We start from the raw sequence: 21,390 nt of genomic DNA, 5'->3' as shown, positions 1-21,390 counted from the left end.
TGCATTCCAGCCAGATCATAGTGTAATTCAGGGCATGTCTGCATTCTGGCTGTGATCACTTTCCAGAGAGGCTTGTTGCTGAATTAAAATTCTTCTACAGACTCTTCAGCCCCAGCTGATTAGAATGTCTTAATCTTAATTCAAAATAGCAAATGGTCCTGATAGAGTCCTTAAATTTCCCTCTGAAATTTCACAAGCCAGGCCTCCCTCTCCAGCTGCTCTCAAAAATTCTTATCTTCCAAGCTCCTAAAGAACATTCCACTTAGTTCTCAACACTCAGTGGACTTTTTAGTCCAAAGTTCCAAAGTCCTTCCACAATTCTCCCAAAAACATGGTCAGGACTGTCATGGCAATACCTCACTACACTGGTACCAATTTGTCTTAGGGTTTTTATTGCTACATGAAAAAGCAAGTTGGGAAGAAAAGGTTTAGTTCTCTTATACTTCCACAGCACCATACATCATAAAGAAATTCAATATAGGAACTCAAACAGAGCAGGATCCTAGAGGCAGGAACTGATGCAGAAGCCATAGAGGAATACTACTTACTGACTTGCTTCATATGGATTGCTCAGACTGCTTTCTTATAGACCCCAGGATCACCAGACCAGAGATGGCAGCACTCACAGTAGGCTAGGCCTTTCCCCACTGATCACTAATTTTGAAAATGCCTTACAGCTGAATCTCATAGGGTCATTTTCTCAACTGAGTCTTCTTCCCTTCTAATGACTCCAGCTTGAGTTAAATTCTCTCTGTCTCTCTCTGTCTCTCTGTCTCTCTCTCTCTCTGTCTCTCTCTCTCTCTGTCTCTCTCTCTCTGTCTCTCTGTCTCTGTCTCTGTCTTTCTCTCTCTCTCTCTCTCTCTCTCTCTCTCTCTCTCTCTCTCTCTCTCTCACACACACACACACACACACACACACACATACACAAAACCAGTCAGTTTATCCCTCTTTTGTTTTCAAGGCTCCTGTTCTTTATTACCCTTTTTCCACAGGTCTCTACATCTTCACTCCAGTCACTCCCCTAATAATGCCCATGTCCTTTAGTAATTAAATGAAGTATCCACAGTTGATATTTCAGTTACTGTAAATACTCTTGTCCCTTATGAAAATTTAACTGAAAGAAAATACTCAATTTGCATATTATTTATAGAGTTTATGAGCTCACATAAAATTTTGAGGTCTCCTACTGGGAACCAGGAGTTACCCCCACAACCCATACATATGCCAATTTCAGTCAGAAGTGATCCATCAGGGTCTCAGACCCGACTGAAGAGCCAACTGCAACCACAAATGTTTCCCAGGGCCAGTTTATAAAAGAAAAACCACAATAAGCTCATGTGCAGGTGCAGGAAGTTCTGCCCAGTGGTCAGCTCTGACTCAAGCTATTTTGGCTAGTTAGACAGAACAGTTCTAAATGACCTTTATTTTGAATGGCCCTTAGTGGAGCTTATGGTTGTGGAACTTCTTAGGATTAACAAACCTCAGAAAATAACAGGATATGTGGTCAACCTGACCCTGCTCTGAGTCAAGCTATATTTCTATGTCAGTAGCAATATGGAATTATTGGCAGGTATGGAACAAAATGGCTACAACTAAGCTGGGGAAGCAGGCTTCAACACCTCCCATGCTATACTTGATTCCCTGTACTGATTTGATGTATTAGCCTGTCTGTTGCACCTCTTTATTTGACAGATCTCATTCCATTTTGGCACTGTATTGCTATTTTTCTTTTTTCAGAAAAACACAATAATGAATATTACTTTAATAGGTGTAGAAAATAGATATAATGCCCTGCCAAGTCTTTTAATATAGCTTTCCACATTGTACCTTTGCAGCAGTGTAGCTTGACTGTCTGCCAAACAGGATTTCACCTAGGTCTCCTCCAAAGTTTTAGAAATAATTCTTAGAATGAAACAGAACTCATGAAAGTGAAGGGAACCCTATAGATGGTCATGGCAGGCATGGAAGCCAACTGTGAAGAGGTGAGAATGAAAACTCAATTCACATTATACTAGCTTAGGGACCAAAGGAAGGACCTCAATCATACCGATAATATAGAGATCATTTGGTCTATTAGGTATCTTCAATAAGGTAATACAGCTTTGGGAATCCTCTGTATATACAGATAATATAAGGAAGGTCCTTTAGACTATTATGTACTTCAGTTCCTGATTGTGGGAGCTTGAGTAGGCCTTGAATGTAAGGTTCATTTAAATTACTAGCCATTTATGGTCCTGGTTGTAGGAGCTTGATATAGTCTGGCCTAATAGGCTATTTATTAGTCACTTCCAATTCCCAGCTATCTGGGTCGAGGAACAGGTTTCATACTTTTTTCCATTGGAAATAACCATTGCTTAAGATTTCTGGTTTCTCTAGAGATCTGTGAAAGCAAGTATCTTCATGTTGTGCTCCCAACATTGAAAGATCCATTCCAATTCTGTTACTCCCTATAACAACCCATCCCAGCTGAAATTGGAAAGTGGTTTATTTGTTACTGAGGTAGACAATGTTCAGCCTCCTTTTGAAGAGCTCATGGGGGTGAAGTCTGAAAACTACTAACAATGTTTATGATTTGAACTAGAGGTCTGCCAGGAAGTGAAGTTACATTAGTGGGAAATGACAGTGATTTTCAGTAATATTTGGGTGTTTGCTAATAATCTTACCAGAAATGTAAATGGTTCCCAAACTGAAAACCCACTATGGATGTCATATTAGCTCATCATCCTGGATACAAAGAACAAGTCTCTTCTCTATCTCCCAATACTAAATTATATACAAAACCCACCCTCTAAAAAATCTGCAATAGAAGAACTAAGGGAAAAGTATGTTAGGAAAGAGCTTCCCAGCTCCTCCTCCTTTAAGAGGAAGGTCATCAGTGACACTAATGTGTTAGCATGCAGTTAAACGCAACTCTGTGAAAATACCTAAAGATGTAGAATCAGAAGTTACAATTGATATTTTTATCATTGTTCATGTCTGTGTGGGGAAAATGTAAAGAAAACTGACTTAAGTATCATTTTGTCCACAGTTTGATTCTATTGCATAGGAACATTTGAAATTTGAACCATTATGAGTACTCAGGTTCAGAAGTCTCACTTATAATACTTCAAACCCCTTTGAAGCCCTGATTGAAAGGCCTGATCAACAGGATAGAGTCTAAAGTTGGAATGGAAAGAATCATTAAAAGTATAATTTTTAAAATATATTACATTATATCACCAAGCTTTTACTAATCTGTAAATAAATTGCATCTGTATTCTAAAATCTATCAGTTCCCTGAGAGAAAAAAAGATTAATTTTCAAGTTCTACAAAAGATTCCTTCCAATCAGTAATTTTCATATTCTGTGTAGAAGTGTATAGGTTTTCATTTGAGTTTAATTTTTTAAACTACTGATATTAGTAATATTTACAGATATTGACATGAAACATCCTCTGAGAATAAATGTTTATAACTCCATTGATTATAGAATGTGGTCTATAAAAAATATAATACTTGCAGTTATATACTTGGAATGAAATGCATAATTACGTACTAGATAGGTAGATCAGCAGGTACAAGTCTTGCTACACAAGCTTGAGGAACTTAGTTCAAAATAACAATACTCATAAAATCTGTGTGGGTGCTGGTGAGTTGGAGCAAGTGGAATCCCAGTAGCTTGCTAGCCAGTCATTCTGCTATAAATGGTAAGCTTCATATTCATTGAAGAAACCATTTATAAAAATAAGGTGGGAAAGACTAGAAAACACCTGACCTCTGACCTCTCTATACACATGCTTAGTTGAGCACAACCATGCAAAAAGTAGACACAAATATAAAGTGTACACACACACACACACACACACACCACAGCTAAAATGTATAATAGAGGATTTTGCATCTTTAAAAGACAAGGAAGATTTTTCTGTTTTTTTTCCCAGGAATAATTTATTTATATTTATTTTATTAGCTTTTTATTGAATTATACATATATAAAGAATATTCTAATGGGCATAACAATCAAAGAAAATGCAAAAGGCAAAAAGATCCTAAGTCAAAACATCCAGGAAATCCAGGACACAATGAGAAGACCAAACCTACGGATAATAGTAGATGAGAATGAATATTCTCAACTTAAAGGGCCAGCAAATATCTTCAACAAAATTATAGAAGAAAACTTCCCAAACCTAAAAAAGAGAGGCCCATGAACATACAAGAAACCTACAGAACTCCAAATAGACTGGACCAGAAAAGAAATTCCTCCCGAAACATAATAATCAGAACAACAAATGCACTAAATAAAGATAGAATATTAAAAGCAGTAAGGGAGAAAGGTCAAATAACATATAAAGGCAGGCCTATTAGAATTACATCAGACATTCACCAGAGACTATGAAAGCCCGAAGATCCTGGACAAATGTTATACAGACACTAAGAGAACACAAATGCCAGCCCAGGCTACTATACCCAGCCAAACTTTCAATTACCATAGATGGAGAAACCAAAGTATTCCATGACAAAACCAAATTCACACAATACCTTTACACAAATCCAGCCCTTCAAAGGATAATAACAGGAAAAAAATAAAACCCCCAAAAAACAAAACAACAATACAAGGACGGAAACTACACCCTAGAAAAAGCAAGAAAGTAATCCTTCAACAAACCTAGAAGAAGACAATCACAAGAACAGAATGCCAACTCTAACAACAAAAATAATAGGAAACAACAATTACTATTCCTTAATACCTCTTAATATCAATGGACTCCATTCTCCCAATAAAAAGACATAGACTAACAGACTGGCTACACAAACAGGACCCAACAATCTGCTACTAACAGGAAACCCATCTCGGGGAAAAATACAGACACTACCTCAGAATGAAAGACTAGAAAACAATTTTCCAAGCAAATGGTCTGAAGAAACAAGCTGGAGTAGCCATTCTAATATTGAATAAAATCTACTTCAAACCCAAAGTTTTCAAAAAAAGACAAGGAGGGGCACTTCATACACTTCAAAGGTAAAATCTTCCAAGAGGAACTCTCAATTCTGAATATCTATGCTCCAAATGCAAGGGCAACCACATACATTAAAGAAATTTTAGTAAAGCTCAAAGCACACATTGCACCTCACACAATAATAGTGGGAGACTTCAACACACCACTTTCATCAATGGTCATATCGTGGAAACAGAAACTAAACAGAGACACAGTGAAACTAACAGAAGTTATGAAACAAATGGATTTTACAGATATCTACAGAACATTTTATCCTAAAACAAAAGGATATACCCTTCTCAGCACTTCATGATACCTTCTCTAAAACAGGCCTCAAGAGATACAAAAATATTGAAATTGCCCATGCATCCTATCAGATCACCATGGACTAAGGCTGATCTTCAATAACAAAATAAATAATAGAAAGTCAACATTCACGTGGAAACAGAACAACACTCTCCTCAATGATACTTTGGTCAAGGAAGGAATGAAGAAAGAAATTAAGGACTTTTTAGAGTTTAATGAAAATGAAGCCACAACATACCCAAACTTAAGGGACACAATGAAAGCATTTCTAAGAGGAAAACTCATAGCTCTGAGTGCCTCCAAAAAGAAACTAGAGAGAGCACACACTAGCAGCTTGACAACACACCTAAAAGCTCTAGAAAAAAAGGAAGCAAATTCACCAAAGAGGAGTAGACTACAGGAAATAATCAAACTCAGGGGCAAAATCAACCAACTGGAAACAAGAACTATTCAAAGACACTAGCAAGATTTTGCTGAAAGGACCCAGATATAGCTGTCTCAAAGAATCAACAAAAAGAGGAGTTGATTCTTTGAGAAAATCAACAAGATAGATAAACCCTTAGCCAGACTCACTAGAGGGCACAGGGACAGCATCCTAATTAACAAAATCAGAAATGAAAAGGGAGACATAACAACAGATCCTGAAGAAATCCAAAACACCATCAGGTCCTTCCACAAAAGACTATACTCAACAAAACTGGAAAATCTGGATGAAATGGACAAATTTCTAGACAGATACCAGGTAACAGCATTAAATCAGGATCAGATTAATGATCTAAACAGTCCTATATCCCCTAAAGAAATAGACGCAGTCATTAATAGTCTCCCAACCAAAAAAGAATAAGCCCAGGACCAGATGGATTTAGTGCAGTTTTATCAGACGTTCAATGAAGATCTAATTCCAGTTCTTCACAAACTATTCCACAAAATAGAAGCAGAAGGCACTCTACCCAATTCATTCTATGAAAGCATAATTACTCTAAAACCTAAACGACAGAAAGACCCAACAAAGATAGAGAACTTCAGACCAATTTTCCTTATGAATATAAATGCAAAAATACTCAAAAAAATTATCGCTAACAGAATCCAAGAACACATCAAAACAATCATAAATCCTGACCAAGTATGTTTCATTCCAGGGAAGCAGGGATGGTTTAATCAATGTAATCCACTATATAAACAAACTCAAAGACAAAATCCACACCCTTAGATGTAGAGAAAGCATTTGACAAAATCCAATACCCATTCATGATAAAAGTCTTGGAAAGATCAGGAATTCAAGGTCCATACCTAAACATGATAAAAGCAATCTATAGCAAACCAGTAGCCAACATCAAAGTAAATGGTGAGAAGTTGGAAGCAATCCCACTAAAATCAGGGACTAGACAAGGCTGCCCACTTTCTCCTTACCTATTCAACATTGTACTTGAAGTCCTAGCCAGAGCAATTAGACAACAAAAGGAGATCAAGGGGATACAAATTGGAAAGTAAGAAGTCAAAATATCACTTTTTGCAGATGATATGATAGTATATATAAGTGACCCTAAAAATTCCACCAGAGAACTCCTAAGCCTGAGAAACACCTTTAGTGAAGTAGCTGGAAACAAAATTAACTTAAATAAGTCAATGGCCTTTCTCTACACAAAGGATAAACAGGCTGAGAAAGAAATTAGGGAAACAACACCCTTTACAATAGTCACAAATAATATCAAATACCTTGGCATGACTCTAACTTAGGAAGTGAAAGATCTATATGATAAGAACTTCAAGTCTCTGAAGAAAGAAATTAAAGAAGATCTCAGAAGATGATAAGATCTCCCATGCTCATGGATTGGCAGGGTCAGCACAGTAAAAATGGCTATCTTGCCAAAAGCAATCTACAGATTCAATGTAATCCCCATAAAAATTCCAACTCAATTCTTCAACGAACTAGAAAGGGCAATTTGCAAATTCATCTGGAATAACAAAAAACCTAGGATAGCAAAAACTCTTCTCAATGATAAAAGAACCTCTGGTGGAATCACCATGCCTGACCTAAAGTATTGCCCGCCGCTTTTGTGTCCCCCTGGTAAGAACATGCTCAGGGCAACCGGAATCTTCTGCAGCACAAACTTTATTGCTTACCCCATCAGGAGCCAGTGGAGAAGAGAGCCAGAGAGAGAGAGATATGGCGGAGCCCCCTCCCTTTTATGGAGGACTGTCCTCCGCCTCGGACGTGTCACTCCCTGATTGGCTGCAGCCCATCAGCTGGAGTTGTCGTCACGGGAAAGGCAGAGCACATGGTGTGGAAAGCTACCCCGGCACATGCGCAGCTTGCTTGTTTACTACTTAGAACACGGGTGTCAGTGCCATCATCGCCATCTTGTAATGGCAAATGTGAAGGCGGCTCCTTACACTAAAGCTGTTCTACTACAGAGCAATTGTGATAAAAACTGCATGGTTTTTATGGACCATGGACAAATAGACCAATTGAATAGAATTGAAGACCCAGAAATGAACCCACACACCTATGGTCACTTGATCTTTGACAAGGGAGCAAAAACCATCCAGTGGAAAATAGATAGCATTTTCAACAAATGGTGCTCGCCCAACTGGTGGTTATCATGTAGAGGAATGCGAATTGATCCATTCCTATCTCCTTGTATTAAGGTCAAATCTAAGTAGATTAAGGAACTCCACATAAAACCAGAGACACTGAAACTTATAGAGGAGAAAGCGGGGGAAAGCCTAGAAGATATGGGTATAGGGGGAAAATTCCTGAATAGAACAGGGATGACTTGTGTTGTAAGATTAAGAATCCACAAATGGACCCTGATATAGCTGTCTCTTGTGAGGCTATGCTGGGGGGCCTGGCAAACACAGAAGTGGATGCCCACAGTCAGCTATTGGATGGAACACAGGGCCCACAATGTAGGAGCTAGAGAAAGTACCCAAGGAGCTAACAGGGTCTGCAATCCTATAGGTGGAACAACAATATGAACTAACCAGTACCCTCGGAGCTCTTGTCTCTAGCTGCATATGTATCAGAAGATGGCCTAGTCGGCCATCATTGGGAAGAGAGGCCCCTTGGTTTTGCAAACTTTATATACTTCAGTATGGTAGAATGCCAGGATCAAGAAGTAGGAGTGGGTGGGTAGGGGAGTTGGCGAGTGTCTCGTGGACTTTTGGGATAGCATTTGAAATATAAATGAAGAAAATACCTAATTAAAAAAATAAATTAAAAAATATTCTAATTAATATAATTCCTTTGTCTTTAAATTCATTCCCACTCCTAATAACTACTCCTCCTCCCTAAGTATCCCACTCCTACATTCTTGTCTTATTTTAAACAGTGGCATCTATTTTTAACTATTCATTGTAGACCAGGGAACTACTCAGAGAATAAACAGCTAAAGACAAAGACAGTTTCTTCCCCACAAATCATCAGTATCCAGTAGTTCAGTTGGGAAGAATACTACTCTCTTAGCCTCTTGGCAATCCCTGATTGACATTGCAGTACTCAGAATTTCTACGTCCATTTCAGGCAGCCCTAACTTCTCTAAAGTTGTGACAGCATTGTCTGTGTCATGCCCCCAAACCACTATTTTCTAACCTTTCTCCCCTCTTTGGACCCTTAGATTCTTCTAACCCCTCTCTGTAATACCCCTGTGCCTTCAATAGATAATGTAAATGTCCTGTTTAGGACTGATCACTCAAACACCACTTATGATCAGACCTTAAGCAGATATGTATCCCTTCATTCACAATCATTTATTACAAAAGAAGCCTCTATGAGTAAGACCAGGAGTAGCACTTGTGTATGTATACATTAAGAAGGTAATTTGGTGATATGACAATTTCGCTTAACAGTGGTATGATAAAACTCCACTGGTTCTGAGATGTCATCAGTCAAAGATTTTTGGCTCTCTTTACAATACCATATGAGAATTTCATCTTGTAATATCAGCCAGCGTTTAATCATAATAAAGTTGGATACCTCCACGCTAGTCATGCCACCATTGTATCAGTGAGCACAACTTGCCTGGAAGGTTGGTCTTCACAGGGTTTACTTCTGGCTTGAGCCATTAGTCCCTTTTCTCTACTACTAACAAGATGGAAGTTCCAAGATTGGTTTCTCTGTACTATGCAAAATGGAATAATGACAAGAGAATGCAGTATTTTAGAGGTCTCTGGGGCCTTCTTTGGCCGACAACACAAAAAAAGAGAAAACTCATACCTGTCACTAACTGGGGTTATTTAATTACCCTTGCCTTACAGGAGAATCAATATGCAGGCTTTAGAGATATCATCCATATATATGTGTATATATACCTTGGTTTTAGTTACTTCCCCTTTGTTCCACCTTATCTCTCTCACAACCACATCCATGCTTTAAACTATATACCCTGAAATCCCTGCTCCTCTTTTTCATCTGATCTATGTTCTGAACTTCTTCCCACCTTTAAAGTCCTCCCAATCCCATGACCCTTTCTAGTTTGCTTATTTCTAATAATTCTACAAGTTATACATAAAATCTAAAGATCTAAGACTAGGATTCCTGTAGGAGAGAAGTTTTAGGCAGTTGTTTCTAGGCCTGAGTCATATGTTACAGAACAATATTTTTCCTGTTATCCTTTCCTCCTGATATTTAATAATCTAATTTTCTTTAAGCTGGATAAAACAGATTCTATGCATAGCCCATATTATTGTTATTTATTCATCTGTTGATGAACATTTATTCAGACTCAATTTCTTTGTTTCCTTTTTTATTAGATGTTTTCTTTATTACACTGCAAATTTTATCCCCTTTCCTCATTTCCTATCTGAAACCTTCCCCTCCCCCTGCTCACTAACCCACCCATTCTCATTTCTGTATCCTGATATTCCCCTACACTGGGGCATCGAGTCTTCACAGGACCAAGGGCCTCTCCTTCCATTGATGTCCCACAAGGTCATCCTCTACCACATATGTGGCTGGAGACATGGGTTCCTCCATGTGTACCCGTTGGTTAGTGGTTTAGTCTCTGGGAGCTCTGGGGGTACTGGATAGTTCATATTGATGGTCCTCCTATAGGGATGCAAACCCCTTCAGTTCCTTGGGTAATTTCTCTAGCTCCTTTATTGGGTACCCTGTGCCCAGTCCAAAGGATGACTGTGAGCATCCACTTCTGTATTTGCCAGGCACTGGCAGAGCCTCTCAGGAGAAAGAAATCAAAGAAGATCTCAGAAGATGGAAAAATCTTCCATACTCATAGATAGGTAGGATTAATAGAGTAAAAATGGCCATCTTACCAAAAGCAATCTACAGATTCAATGCAATCCCCATAAAAATTCCAAATCAATTCTTCATAGAGTTGTAAAGAACAATTTCCAAATTCATCTGGAATAACAAAAAAAAAACCTAAGATATTAAAATCTATTCTCAACAATAAAAGAACTTCTGGTGGAATCACCACCCCTGACCTCAAGCTGTACTACAGAGCAATTGTGTTGAAAACTGTGTGGTACTGGTACAGTGACAGGCAGGTAGATCAGTGGAATAGAATTGAAGTCCCAGAAATAAACGCACATACCTATGGTCACTTGATCTTTCACAAAGGAGCTAAAACCATTCAGTGGGGAAAAAAAAGACAGCATTTTCAACAAATAGTGCTGGTTCAACTTTTCAACTGACAGCTAGCATGTAGAAGAATGCAAATCAATCCATTCTTATCTCCTTGTACAAAGCTCAAGTCCAAATGAATAAAGGACCTCCACATAAAACCAGATACACTGAAACTAATAGAAAAGAAAGTGGGGAAGAGCTTCAAGTACATGGGCACAGGGGAAATTTTCCTGTACAGAACACAAATAGCTTATGCTCTCAATTACTTTGCTATTGAGTACAAAAGGCCAATGAACATGGCAGAGCAAGTGTCTCTGTACTATGATATGTAGTACTTTGCCTACATTCCCATAAATCTTATACTTGAGTACTATGGTACTTCTATTTCTAGCTTTCCTAGAAAACTCTATGGTAATTTCCACAGTGACTGCACTTTAACCCACACACCAACTGTGAATTTACATTTATTTTTAAAATCTGTGTCAGCATTGGTTATCATTTGATTTCTTGATAATGGCCATTCTTACTGAGGTAAGATGAAATGTCAAAGTAGTATTCATTTGTATTTTCATCAAATGAGTAGAACACTTTTTTATTTTTTAAGTTTTATTTAATCTTTTCTTTACACTCCAGATTTTATACCCCTCCCGGTCCACACCCTGACTACACCCACATCACATATTTCCTCCTTCCCCCTCCATTTTCACAAGTATGTCACCCCCCCCCCACCCTACCAGACCTCCCCACTACCTGGGGCCTCCAATTTCTTGAGGGTTAGGTGCATCTTCTCTGAGAACCCAAGCCCAACAGTCCTCTGCTGTATATATATATATATATATAATTGGATATTTTCTTTATTTACATTTCAAAGGTTATCCCCCTTTCCTGGTTTCCCCTCCAAAACCATCCTCCCTATCCCCTCCTCCCACCCCCTGCTCACCAACCCACCCACTTCTGCTTCCTGGCGTTGGCATTCCCCCACACTAGGGCATAGAGCCTTCACAGGACCAAGGACCTCTCCTCCCATTGATGTCCAACTCGGCCATCCTCTGCTACATATGCAGCTGGAGTCATGGGTCCCTCCATGTGTACTCTTTGGTTGGTGGTTTAGTCCCTGGGAGTTCTGGGGGTACTGGTGAATTCATATTGTTCCTCCTATGGGGCTGCAAACCCCTTTAGTTCCTTGGATACCTTTTCTAGCTACTTCATTTGCGACTTTGTGCTCTGTCCAATGGATGGATGTATATGTATTGGGGGCCTCATATCAGCTGGTGTATGCTGCCTTGTTGGTGATCCAGTGTCTGAGAGATCTCAGGGGTCCAGGTTAATTGAGACTGCTGATCCTCCTACAGAGTCATCCTCCTCCTCAGCTTCCTCCAAGTTTTCCTTAACTCAGCCACAGGGGTCAGCAGCTTTTGCTCATTGGTTGGGTATAAATATCTGCAACTAACTCAGCTGCTTATTGGGTCTTTCAGAGAACAGTCATGATAGGGCTCCTTTTGAGAGCATTCCATAGCCTAAGTAGTAGAGTCAGGCCTTAAGGCCTCCCCTTGAGCTGATTCCACTTTGGGCCTGCCGCTGGGCCTTCTTTTCCACAGACTCTTCTCTATTTTTGTCCCTGCAGTTCTTTCAGATGGGAACAATTATAGGTCAATGTTTTTGACCATGGGATAGCAACCCCATCACTCACTTGCTACCCTGTCTTTCTGCTGGAGGTGGGCTCTACAAGTTCCTTCTTCACCCTATAGGACATTTCATCTAATGTCCCTTCCTTTAAGTCCTGAGAGTCTCTCACCTTCCAGGTCTCTACTACATTCTGGAGTGTCCCCCACATCCTACCTCCCCAGGTTGCCTGTTTCCATTTTTCATGTTGGCTGTCAGGGCTTCAGTACTTTTCCCCCACACAATATCAGACCCAAAAGCACATGCATGGTATGTACTCACTAATAAGTGAATATTAGCAAAAATTAATAATAATAATAATAGCAATAATAATACAAAATAGCCAGGATACAGTCCACAGAACTCACAAAGGTTAATGGTTAATAAGCCAAAGGGCCCAAGTGAGAATACCTCAATTTCACTTGGGAGGGAGAAGAAAGCAATCACAGGAAGGAAGAGGGAGGGAGGATCCTGGGTGGGAAAGAGGACAGGGAGGGGAAGAGAGGAACATGATAAGTTGAACCTTCTTTTAAATGTGTATTTTTTACTTATTTATTAGATATTTTCTTCATTTACACTTCAAATGCTATCCCCAAAGCCCCCTATACCCTCCCCCCACACTGCTCCCCAACCCACCCACTCCTGCTTCCTGGCCCTAGCATTCCCCTGTACTGGGGTATATGATATTCGCAATACCAAGGGCCTCTCCTCCCATTGATGGTCTACTAGGCCATCCTTTGCTACATATGCAACTAGAGACACAGCTCTGGAGGGCACTGGCTAGTTCATATTGCTGTTCCTCCTATAGTGTTGCAGACCCCTTTAGCTCCTGGGGTACTTTCTCTAGGGGGATCCTGTGTTCCATCCAATAGATGACTGTAAGCATCCACTTTTGTATTTGCCAGGCATTGGCATAGACTCACACAAGAGAGCTATGTCATGGTCCTGTCAGCAAAATCTTTCTGGCATATGCAATAGTGTCTGGGTTTGGTGGCTGTATATGGGATGGATCCCCGGGTAGGGTGGTCTCTGGATGGTCTTTCCTTCCATCTAAGATCCAGCAATTCCTCTCCTGAGCATATACCCAGAAGATGTTCCAACTTGTAATAAGGACACATGCTCCACTATGTTCATAGCAGCCTTATTTATAATAGCCAAAAGCTGGAAAGAACCCAGATGTCCTCAACAAAGGAATGGATACAGAAAATGTGGTATATGACTAATGGCCACAGACCTGTGGAATGAAGATCTATGGCCTTGTATCAGGGGCCTGATATCTAGGAGCATGGCAGAATACCTACCATTCCTTGCAGAGTTATCTGCAGGATCTCCAGGGTTTTAAACCCAGCTCAACCAGAAATCAGGCTGCCGTTAACGGTCCCACAGGTGTCTGTGTGTCTTTACAAGTTCAGGTGTTATCTTTACTGAATGGTCCATAGTCCAAATAGAGCATACTCACTGAACAACTCTGTGGGCTGCACTTCTCCTATGTAATACACAGAGAAGCCAGGCAGAATCACTTGTCTAATCTGTACTGAGTGTCTGGTAAGGTGAGGAGGGGTGGAGTGTGTGATGTGGGGATGTGAAGTGCATATGCACCCATGTATGGAAGTCACAGGAAAACTCCTGGGGAAAGTACTTACCTTGGCTTCTGGAAGTCAAACTCAAGTGCAAGGATTTCTGGAAATGGGCATGTAACAGACAATAACATATACCCATAGAGATACCTTTAGAAATGAATTGGAGGAAGTTAGTTCTTGAAGAGTGCAAGCTTTCATGGGAAAGTAGAGTATAAGGTGGAACAGAGTTACAGGGTTCTTCAGAAACATCATGTATACGAAATAACTGCTGACATAGGAAAACAATCATAAAAGTATATAAAGTTTCATTTTTTAATGCATGGTTGCAGTTTAAAATACATTTTTAAACTTTGTTTTTTAAAAAGCCCAAAGTCTTTCGTAATACATCCCAGAAGACTTCTTTCACCTGCTGGTTTCTTAGTGTATAAATGAAGGGGTTCAGGAGAGGGGTGATTGAAGTATACAGCAGAGCTACACCTTTAGACACAGACACTCTCTCCCTTGCAGATGGTTTAATATACATGAAGATGCAACTTCCATATGTTGTAGAGACAACAATCATGTGGGAAGTGCAGGTGGAGAAGGCTTTGGTTCTTTGCTGTGCAGAAGGGAAACTCATAATAGTCTTAATGATGAAAGAGTAAGAGAGACTCACTAGTACCAGTGTGACTACAAGTGTCACCACTGCTAAGACAAAGGACATCATTTCTATGACATGAGTGTCTGTGCAGGAGATCTGTAAAATAGGAGAAGTTTCACACATAAAATGATCAATTATCCTGGAATCACAGAAATCCAGCTTCAGACCCATGGCCAATGGGGGAAAGATGATCAAGAATCCAGTCACCCAGGAGCTGAGGATGAGTTGGTGGCATACTTTGCTGTTCATGATGATAGGGTAGTGCAGTGGTCTGCAGATGGCAACATAGCGGTCGTAGGACATGGCAGCCAGGAGATAAAATTCTGTGACTCCCAGCAAAAGATAGAAAAACAACTGAGTTGCACAATTATTATAAGAAACAGTTTTGTCTCCAGTGACAATGGTTGTCAAGAATTTGGGAATACACACTGTTGTGAACATGATTTCCAGAAAGGAGAAATTACGGAGAAAGAAATACATTGGGGTTTTGAGGCGAGGGTCCAGCAGGGTGAGAAGCACAATGATTAAGTTCCCCACCAGGCTCATCATGTAATTGAGAAAGAGAAACAGAAAAACCACAATTTGCAACTGTGGGTCATCTGTCAATCCCAAAAGAATGAAGTCAAGTTCCATTGACTGATTTTTCATTCTCATGCATGAGCCTTAGCAAACAAATATAGGAAACTAAAAACAAATGAATATTTTAGGTGTATTAGAATTTATATACCTACACTAAAGCAGAAGGGGTTATGTGTCATAAAATCCATTTTCAAGTGTTCTCTAGCCTGAAATTTCAGGTGACACATGATTATATGCCATAGGTTAATTATAAACTTGTCCTAGTCTGTTTTTTTTTCTCTCAACATTCTTCATATAATTCCATTCTTCATATAACTCCCTCCTAAAAAACAGATAGTATTTTTCTTTAATTTGCAAAAGTGCTAATTAATACATTCACTTCCAAATGGCCTCTAACACCATGCAGGCCATAAGCTTCTGATCCCTTCACCCCTGCTTGGGCCTCTGAAGCAGCCTGGATTACAGACCTGTGTCACTGGTTCTTGCTTCTTTATGGACTTAATTTTTTTTTCAAAATTGTAGCTTAATTACAATATCTCCTCTCCCCCTTTCCTCTCTCTAAATTTACCATGTACCCTGCACCCCTGCTCTCTTTCAAACGCATAGACTCCTTTTTTCATAGATACATTTATATACACTTATTCCTGAATACATGAGTGCCACCTGCTCAGTCTGTATGATGTTGTATATGGTTTCAGAGCTGAGAGTTTGGTTTTGAATAACAAATTGATGCTCTCTTTCCCTTTAAATGAGTTTACTAGAGCTCCTTCTTTCCTGTTTATTCCTTTTTATTTATCTTATTAATATTCTTTTCCTTTCCATATGCTATTTTATAAACCAATTTGGGGGGAAATCAATTCTGTACAAACATAAAAAAATTTTACACAAAAAATCAGCATTAGTGAATAATTTTAAGATTGACTTCTTATGTTCAGGTTTTAGTTACTAAGTACTTGTAAGCTTTCATCAAATGAACATATTTATTATTTTCCTGTTACCCACAATGCTCATATTTGAAAAGATGGCTAGACATTAGTCATTTATGAATGGTGTAGGTTTAGCAGACTTAGAATTATGCTATCACCAAATCACAAGTTGCTTATTATAGCATTTTTCATACCACCTTATAAAACAGTCAAAGAAAAAACAATTATAGATATAATAGTATAAAATAAAATGTACTAGTTAATTTGTTAAACATAATCTCAAAACACATACTACCTTGAACATTTTATAAAATATAGAAATTCAGTAATCCAAACACAATTGCCTTAATTGGACTTACAACTGTGCATTTGCTTTAGTTCTACACTGTAAAATTAATTTAAAATTAACATGGACATTTCACATTTTAAAGTTTCACATTATAAAATTAATGTAAAATCAGCATGGACTTACTTTTTGCGCACATTAACCATTCTGTTTTGTTAAAGATAATTTCAATTGTTTGCATGATCACTTTTATTCATTAGAAATACTGATTTCTAATGTTTTTGTCAGAAAAGGCACAATAAATAATATACTTCCATGAAGAATTTCCACATTCCTTCAAACCCACATTTACTACGGAATATTGACATCATGAGGATAATTTTAACTGTGCCATATGACAGGCTGAGTTTTGCAAAATTTAGGTCTTTGTGTTGAGATCACTGTCACTACAATGCTCCAATTAGATGTCATTCTTAAAGATGAAGTAAAAAAAAATCAGAAGTAACAAAAATATGAACTCATTGCTGAAATACACAACTCTTAGATCAAAGAGATGCCTCATAGCCACCTACACACTTATAAATGCTCTAGTTCCACTGCTTCCTACTTCCTATTAACTCAGGGGATCTACTGAATTTACAGCAAACTCTTCTCTAGGGATACCTGCAACAAAGTACTCATTAATGTAATAAAAGATACCAAGGTCTATCAGAACTTTAGGAAAAGCATCCCTGAGGAGTGTCATAAATGGCTTAGAAAAGTCAAGAAAATGCTTCTCAGAAGCATCAACAGCTCACTGTAGTTGCTATGCGTTTCTGAAATTAGCCCCCTGTTGGGTTTTATGTTTTATAAACTATGCTTCTATACACTATCTTTTAATTCTGCTGAGTTTTTTGTTTGTTGTTTGTTTGTTTTATTTTTTACATTGGTGCATTCATTTTTATTTTTTTGTTTTTGTTCTGTGTCTTTGGTATCACATCTTTCAAATCATCACTAAGAACAATGTCATTAAGACTAGAAAGGTGTCTGTATGGTTAATAGTACTGGCTTTCTTTCACAGGACCTGGATTTGGATTCTAACACCCATATGACATCACAACAGCATGCAACTCCAGTCCCTGGAAATGCAACACCTTCTGGTCTCCACAAGTGCAGCACATAAGTGGTATACAGACACTCATGCAGACAAAACACCCATACACAGAAAATGAAAGGATGTTTTTAAAATGAAAAAGAGCAATGTGAAGTTGAACCTCCAAGTTTTCTTCCAAAATTTTAAAATTATCAAGTATTATATTATTTACATAATTCTCTTTAAGTTGATTTTTTTGTGTGTGATATAAATCAAGTATATGTTATCTTATTTCTTTGTGGATATCCACATTTTCAGCTCTAAGGTTAACAGAAGTAATAATATATGGGCAAAACTATAAATATTCAGTAAAAAGTTTAACAGATGCATTACATTCATTTAACAAACCAATAGCAGTTACTTTCCCCTGGTGCCTGTGACTTCATCTGCCATGAGATTTTATCTGAGCTCTCAATACCAGTTTTACAGCATGCCCTCTGCCGTCCTCATTGAATGATTACTAAATCCAATAAAAGGTTGGTTGTACCCATAATAATACATGCCACTATTGCTATAGCTGTTATACCTTGATTGGCACTTCTACAATATAGCATACAGGGTCAATAGCTGAGTAGAAATGTGGGCTATCATTTTTCCTAACTTGCATAATTCCTTCCATCATTATGAAAGATATCCAAAGGAAATGAATGTTTCTGGGCCAATACAGCTTGATTTCTCCATTAATTTCTCCAATTAATATTTAGTTCTAACATGCAACTAACAGCAATGACACTAGTCTTTATCATATCAGGGACACTCAAAGGACCTTGTTGCCAACAACTCACAGGGGACAACCTACTACTTCTAATACTGGGATGCTCATTTAACTAGGATGTGGCTTCCTGGAGTGTCGTTCTCCACCCTTATAGGATACTTTTCTTCATTCCTTAAATAATGTTTTAACACTTACAGACATAGGCTGCCATAGAATCTCCTAAAACACCCTACTGTTTATCATATGTGTCTTACACAGCTGTCCTAGTGTGCATAATCTGTGCCTTACACAGATGTCCTACTGTGTATCATCTGTGTCATACATAGTTGTCCTACTGTGTATCATCTGTACCTAACATAGCTGTTTTGGTGGACATAATCTGTGCCTAACTCAGCTTACTACTCTGCATCATCTGTGCCATACACAGTTGTCCTACTGTGTATGATCTTGGCCTGACACAGTTGCCCTAGTATGCATCATCTGTATCATACATAGGTGTCCTACTGCGTATCATCTGTGCCTGGCATGGCTGTTCTATGACAAATAGTGGGGCTGTGAAGGTAGATAGAATAAGCACTCTGAAAGTCCATGATCATCTGCTTCAAGCTAATATCAGTTTATTTGTGGATCAGAAGCTGAAGAAAGAGCCACACCACATGGTGTGGGCAGGCAGAGGACACCCAGAGGCCCACCAGCTGTGGGAGCCACTACAATGTACCAATATGTAGTACACAGATGGGAGAGGGAAAAAAAGAACAGTTTAAGCATTATGAAAATAGGTAGAACTGAAGAGAAATAGCCTGTGGTGAGTAGCCAGTCCTGACACCTGAGGATATGGTGAGGTCCCAGCCTGTGCTGCCTCTAAGGGTTGGTGGCCATGAAGCAACAGGGTCTGTGTCAATGTCCATGGCTCAGAGTACCACTAAAGACCGTGTGGACAACCCTGGTTGGGACAGCTGTCTAGGAACATGTAGATGTTCAAGGGCTAAGCAGAGCTGGGCCTGCCCCTCACTGGCTTCATACACTGTGGACAGCTGGTTCTTCCTGTCACCAGCTGTAGCACTCAGGAGAACAGGCTTTGTACCTCACCTAAACAGCATAATATAGCTCACCCTTATATGAAATTATGGGAGAGGTGGCATGCACATGGGAGAGGTGGCCCTGACACTTATCTGCTATAGGTGATATGGAGATTGGGTGGTGCCATTCCATCCTTATCCATCACCACCAGCAATAGTCAGGAGAGCTGTCCCCAGGGTTATGAGAACACATGTTAGTCAGTCTCTCAGCAGCTACAGCACTTGAGAAAGTGGGTCCCATACCTCACCTGGGCAACTCAGTAGAGCTAGCCCTGGTGGCAAAGGCATGCATGAGCCACACCAAGGATACAGGAGTGGGAGAGATGGCTCAGTCCTTCAGTAGCTAATACATTAACTCACTCAGGATAATATTCTCAAGATCTATCCACTTCTCCGCAAAAATTCTACCAGATAACTGCTACAGCACATTATATTATATAATGATCCATGGAGTACTGGATGTGTTTGCTCCATATTGTCCATTGTCTTGTTCAATTGTAGTTGCCATGACACTAACTATGGTCTTCTGAACACTCTTTGGTTCGCTATTCTTCCTTCCTACTCCAACAACTGGCACTTTGGTGTCTCTTCCCAACAACAATCTAACAATGTATGGTCAACAACTGCACATGCTTAGTTTGCCTGAAACTGTACTTCTAAGAACCTCAGCAGCCCCAGAGGCATCTCTCACTATGTTTCATTTATGTATGAACTAATCTGGAGATCTCAGATGGTGCACGAGAGAATGGCATGTGCTTTGGCTGAAGCTTTGCTTTCCTTGCTCCTTTCATTCTGAGGTTCATAGTATAGCTTCTAGTTGAATGGGTTTATCATGATCACATAGGTCTTCTTTGATATTTATGTCTACAAAGACATAGTATCTAATATAATTTCCATTGTCTACAACACTATTTTTTAACATTTTTTGTTTTGTTTTATTGTTTCTTTCTTTTTCTTTCTTTCTTTTTCTTTCTTTCTTTCTCTTTCTTTTCTTTCTTTCTTTCATTTTGTTAGCTTTGCTCTCTCTCTCCCCCTCCCCCCCTCTCTCTATGTGTTTGTGTGTTTGTGTGTTTGTGTAAAGGTAAGTGAGTGCCTCCAAAGCACACATGTGGAGATCAGAGGACAACTCTTGGATGTCAATTTTTTCTTGCTTCCTGTGAGATTCAGGGACTGAACTCAAGTCAACAGGCCTTCACACAATTAGCAATAGTTACTGAACAATGTTGCTGGCCCCACCACTATTTTACAATCAAAACAGTGTGACACCTTAGCCTTACTCTCTTCCAATCTCCTACTAGGATGGTCCTTTTATGGGGGAGAGGCAAAAGATTAACCATTGTAATTGACTTTATAGGAGCAAGAGAATTGGCTGTTAAAGACTGTTAGAAAAATAATTGAAAGAAGAAAACAAGGATATTCATCATGTAAATAAGATCAATGTAGTTATATTTCCCAAAGCAGTCTATTGATCAACAAAATCCCCCTCATAATCCAAATGAAATTCATTGCAGAACTGAAAAAATAATCGAATAAATGGAATACTCAGAAATGAAACATAAAAGACACCAAATTAGGATAGAGGAGGCACTCTGGGGTATTTGCCCTCATCAATTGCTCTATAAAGTATGTGTATGATTATTCTTGACAGATATACATATGTTCTATATATATTATAATATATATTATAGTATATGTGCAATTGCATTTAGGATTATACTAAACATACTTCATGCATCCAAGATTCTAGTAGTAGACATTTGCATGGTGTCCCATCTTTTCCTGAAAGAAGGATATGTAATTTGTGTACACTTATGGTCTTAAACATGTGGATATAATTAACAAAAACATCCTATACACACAGAATTTCCAGGCTAGGACAATACACACTGTAAATGCTGATGTCTTTCTACTCATACAAACTATCTT

The 21,390-nt window shown here is 38.9% G+C and overlaps 1 protein-coding gene across 1 annotated transcript; it reads right to left on the bottom strand.

Annotated features, from left to right (window-relative positions):
- Positions 1-14,450: 14,450 nt before the first annotated feature.
- On the bottom strand, positions 14,451-15,395 carry LOC147002803 (olfactory receptor 6C6-like). The gene has a single exon (XM_085843464.1). It carries the CDS (start codon positions 15,393-15,395, stop codon positions 14,451-14,453), a length of 945 nt encoding a protein of 314 aa, XP_085699590.1.
- Between the last annotated feature and the right edge of the window lie 5,995 nt (positions 15,396-21,390).

Source organism: Mus caroli, unplaced genomic scaffold (genome assembly GCF_978045245.1).
Source record: "Mus caroli unplaced genomic scaffold, Mus_caroli_1 scaffold_9, whole genome shotgun sequence".
Lineage (NCBI taxonomy): Eukaryota > Metazoa > Chordata > Mammalia > Rodentia > Muridae > Mus > Mus caroli.
The sequence above is the reverse complement of the archived record's forward strand: the minus strand, read 5'-3'. Positions and strand labels throughout refer to the sequence as shown.